This window comes from Lolium rigidum, chromosome 7 (assembly GCF_022539505.1).
Source record: "Lolium rigidum isolate FL_2022 chromosome 7, APGP_CSIRO_Lrig_0.1, whole genome shotgun sequence".
NCBI lineage: Eukaryota > Viridiplantae > Streptophyta > Magnoliopsida > Poales > Poaceae > Lolium > Lolium rigidum.
The window spans coordinates 77,057,072-77,061,721 of record NC_061514.1 but is presented as its reverse complement, the minus strand read 5'-3'; the positions used below and the strand labels follow the sequence as shown (position 1 = coordinate 77,061,721).

The 4,650-nt window shown below is 42.0% G+C and overlaps 1 protein-coding gene across 1 annotated transcript; it reads right to left on the bottom strand.

The window, feature by feature from the left end:
- Positions 1 to 1,158: 1,158 nt before the first annotated feature.
- LOC124678138 (dCTP pyrophosphatase 1-like) lies at positions 1,159 to 3,416 on the bottom strand. Its single transcript, XM_047214062.1, has 2 exons — positions 3,223 to 3,416; positions 1,159 to 1,578 (listed from the first exon to the last, which is right to left on the bottom strand). Exons 1-2 carry the CDS (start codon positions 3,394 to 3,396, stop codon positions 1,348 to 1,350), a joined length of 405 nt encoding a protein of 134 aa, XP_047070018.1. The 5' UTR covers positions 3,397 to 3,416; the 3' UTR covers positions 1,159 to 1,347.
- Between the last annotated feature and the right edge of the window lie 1,234 nt (positions 3,417 to 4,650).

Here is a 4,650-nt window from a genome sequence, read left to right as displayed (position 1 = left end):
GTGAGACATACATACAACCAGAGTAATGTGGTTTAGATACCATAAAATAAAGGTTCGGTACATTTTTGGGAGGAAGGGAACATGCTAACAACCGAAAAGCATATAAGTAGCAGAGGAATATGTGTTGAAGATCTGACAGGACAACAAGCAGTGCATGAATCCTGATGGCCATGTGAAGGATAACTAGAGGGTGTGAATAAGTTTTTTCAAATTTTATTGTTCCTTTCATTAGTTTTAGTCTCTTTGGAAAAATAAAGTGAGCCTAAGTAACTAGGTGCAACAACAAATAAGATGCAATAAGATACTTCAATCTCAATAACTATCACAAAGGAAAATGAGCTTATATAGGAATAATCGAGGCACATGGAGATAAAGGTTTGTCCTCTGCAGTTGCAGATTTCGGTACACACCACAGAAAGATATGACCCTTCTTATCTGTTGGAGGGTAACATTTCCCTTACCCTTGATGATCATTTCACTAGTTGGCAAGTTTCATTGACTTACTTGCCAAAGAGATGTTCTAATTTTCCGAGGATGGTGAGTAGGTCTCGCAGGTATGCCAGCTCTCCACTTCTTGCTTTGCAGTTGTTTTGCATGAATACAATACTTTTCTGATGTCTCCTTTCTCGATGAGGAGATGACCTAGTGTCCCTGAGACAGTTGGCTTTCCAGTCACATGAACTTCCCTAACATCGTAATCTTCTCCCTTATTTCGAGAATCAAGATCCATGGTTCTCATAACATGTGTCAATTGCGACTTGCGGCCCTCAAAAAGAAAATTATGATTTATAATTGCTCAGATAAATGTTACGAAGGTTTGTCTCTGAAGCTTACCCTTAATTAAACAGTACACTATATTTGTGTGTAAATGTTTTTTTTTCTGAAAAGGAGGTTCACCCCCGGCCTATCCATCAAAGTAATGCACAAAGATTTTTTAAAAAATTAAAGTTGATGCAAGGCAAAGGCCAAGGTCATCAACAAGATGCATATTCATCGATAGCTTGAGTTTCCGATGAACAAAATGGTTTCATATATTTTGTGTGTAGATGCATATTCATCGATAGTTTGAGTTTCCGATGAAGAAAATGGTTTCATATGTTTTGTTTCTGGTGCTGTTTGATCTCAGCAAACAGAATCCCCACATGCTAGACAATGTTCTTTCGCAAAATTCCGTTCTGTCTCACTCACAGACGTTTCAACAGCATACCACGCAAACTGAAGTTCTCATAAGAGAAAAATTCTCGACATCGGTCCACTAGGAATTACATAAAGCTACGATGCATGATCCGCCCGACAAGAAGCCCGCATAAGAACTAGCAGCGCGTCTGTAGATCATTAGGCGTTGCATCAGGCCCCCTTTGACGGAGCCGGGTACTTGACGGCGTTTTTCACAATCTTCTTCAGTGCCGCGTCGCCAAGGTCGACGCCGCACATGTCAGAGAGCCGGATCAGGTAGAGCAGCACGTCGGAGAGCTCCTCGCCGAGGTGTTCCTTCTCCGACTCCTCCCAGCCCGGACAACCCTTCTGGACCTCCCCTTTCCACATGAACAGCTCCGACAGCTCCCCGACCTCACCAACCTGCCCAAGAACCAAGGTAAGAAACTGAAGAATATAAAAGATGATGCAAAGTTCTATCCAATTGACCAAAGCGACAACAAGTTCTCTCATCCGGTCGAAGCCTAACCCTACAGCTCCGTGCAAATGTCTAGTAGTGCGCGCGTCCTGCCCAGGCGAGATAAGCATGTACAGCGGCAGGATGGCACGTGCCTTTTCTGGATGTTATAGATTAGTGGATCTAAGTTAAATCAAGGCATCTCGTTGCTCTGAGCTGAACCAAAAAGTACAGTGCATTGCCTCAAAACAAAGCTCAGTGCAGAATTTGTTCTTAAACACCAGATTTCTCTCCTATGAAAAAGACAACATGAGAGCATGTTTCATTTCCAAATAAGAAAAGATGGTCACTGAATCATATTCCTTCTTCAGAAAATTCAGCCAGCATTCAGAGCGAATCAGTGAACAATCCCTAGCCTGAAGCGTAGACCGGTATAAACACATCGGACCGTGGAATTTTGTGTCGTTTCGACGGTGACGTGGGAGATTAGTTCCACGCCGGCCCAGGTGCGTTGCACACAAAGTGCCATGCAAGATGCAATACGCAAGAAAGCTGTACCTTTGGGCATGAGGTATGGGAAAATTAGTTGGTTGTTGCTGTTGCTGTTGGCTCCCATGAACGTACACCCGGACCACATGACATTTCAGCGGTAGGATGCATGCTAAAAGTCCTCAAAAATATCTGACCTGATAGTGATAACGCGATACACATCTGACTCTCTGAGGAAGATGTAAATCTGGGGTGTAGTCTGAATACTACAGTACGGTGTCCCCAAACAACTAGTTATAAGTAATGTGAAAAGAATAAAATTGATAGATCTCAAGAATCCTAAAGTTGCAACTATCAGCAATTACCTAATGAAAAAGTAGTAGTCTTATTGAACGGTTGGTCAAAAGAGAACGCATTATGGTGGGATAATCTAATCCACGCAACATAATTAAAGAAAGATGCTATGAGATTACAAAACACTGAAGGCTTCAGAATGAAGCATGGGCAACTTTTCTGTTCAGTAGACAATAGTACAACCTAGTTCAATACTTTTAGCGGATGGAGACACTGTTAGATCATGCGCATGTGTTGTTTCAAAGATCAATGCTGACTATTTATTTTTCAGAATAAACTAATGAAAATACCCTGACTAATCACTAGTTGGTGCAGTGCAGCCTCTGAGACATGTAACAGTAGGCATTATAATACAGAATTCTGGGGTTCCAAAGGAAATTGTAAGGGTCGAGAGAGATGACATAAAAAGTACTAGTACTGAATTTGATGTGTAAAAATATAAATCCCTGATAAAAGAAAATGTTAGGCTATCGAACAGGGATACACTAGTTACTGATGCGGACTCACCTAGTATAGAGAATGAAATCTAGAATAATTTGCAAGAAACAGAAACCTAAGCTTCTTATGCACCTCAATAGTAATTTTCTGTTTTAATGACACAAAATCTCAACGGACACCTGACTGCTGTGACTAAAGGAAAATTAGGAAGATCCGAAAATTACCTGCGCCCGATTGCGTGGAGATTTAGGTGTTGACAAACACACAAAGAACAAAAGAAGTATGACTCGAGGAAGGAAGAAGAGAGCGGAAGAAAGAGGGAAACAAACCATGGCAAGCAGGAGGTTCCTCGGGCTATGGTGCTTCTCCCAGTCCCTCTCCTTGGCGAAGTCATCGAGCTTCTTGGACAGCTGCTTCAGGCTCACGTCGGCGGCCACCGCCTCCGCCGTCGTCTCCTTCCCTTTCACCTCCTCCATGGCGGCCACCTTCTTCTCTCCCTCCATCGACCTTGCCTGGCGAACCTTAAACAATCTCTCCCACGCCTGGCAATCGAGTGCGCTTGCCTTCGGCTCGGTGCTTCGGAAAGCGCAGCTAGGCGTGGAGGGATATATATATTCGCCGGCTTGCAGCAAACTTTGGCAAGTAATAATTTACCTTAAACAATTAGGAAAGTGTTAACCGCTGCGGATACAGCGCGATGTATTGACTGACACGCATTGCCTTCTTTGGGGGCATGAGATGTGCGCCAGAGGGCTGCAATTACTTGTCACCTGGAATAACAGAAGGGCTCTAATCCAAATTAGCCGACACATGCAATTCATTAGGCTGCAAAAGCCAATGAGGTCATATGTGTTAAGGAAGGTGTGCAGGATAAACATGGCACTGGTTCCTCCTATAAGAATTGCCATATATGGAGGCGCACCGGATGCGTAAAGGGCTTTTGGTGGCGCACTTATGGTCGGTTGTCTGGCCAATTTGAGGAGGATCTTAAAGAGTGGCGTCTCTCTCGGCACAGGTTATACGCGGCATCATAATTGCAGCATACTTGTAATTGCAGCATAGGGAGTGTACAATGGTAAATAAGGCATGCCTTTTTTTAGAAAGGCATGCCTTATTTTAGCCCTCTATATTTTCAAGAAAGATAATAACTACATCATAATACGTTAGGACATGTACAATGTTAGAGAAGGCTAGCAGTGCACGTCATTTAGAGAAGACATTAAATATACTCCATCCGTCCATAAATAAGTATACATGCGGGATTTTCAAGATAAATTATAAAGTGAAATGAAAAATGCATTGAGAAGATGCATCTTTCCTCTTTAATTATTTCACCTCTAATGAGCTAAGTGCTTGTAGAAAATAAGGAGAACATGTGCTCAATAATATTGAGTTTGAATTCCGTGCGATGAGAGAGAAGCAATTAAAGAGCATTTGAAAGATATGAGTACACTTTTTTTTGGACAAAGTTTAGAGCTAAATGTTCACTTATTTGTGGATAGAGGGAGTAGCTGGTACAATGCATTATATCTTTTAATGTCATCTCTAGCAATTACTAAAAATCAATTAATTTTAGCAAGAAGTTGAGTTGATAAAGGAAGATACATGGTGCAGTGGAGAAAATAGTCTTTTCTTACTTTCTAAGGAATCATCCCTTGGCTAAGGGAGGCAACCTTCTCTTTTCTTCATTCTATCTCCTCTAACTAAGTAAAAAAATTGATGTGGCGACCATAAGGTAAGGCTGACGTCACCCAATT

Bases quoted from the DNA above. Each gene is read 5' to 3' on its own strand.
- LOC124678138 (XM_047214062.1), bottom strand. From the start codon at position 3,396: ATGGAGGGAGAGAAGAAGGTGGCCGCCATGGAGGAGGTGAAAGGGAAG. The intron at 1,579-3,222 runs GTTTGTTTCCCT...GTTCTTGGGCAG, and splicing joins GGAACCTCCTGCTTGCCATG to GTTGGTGAGGTCGGGGAGCT.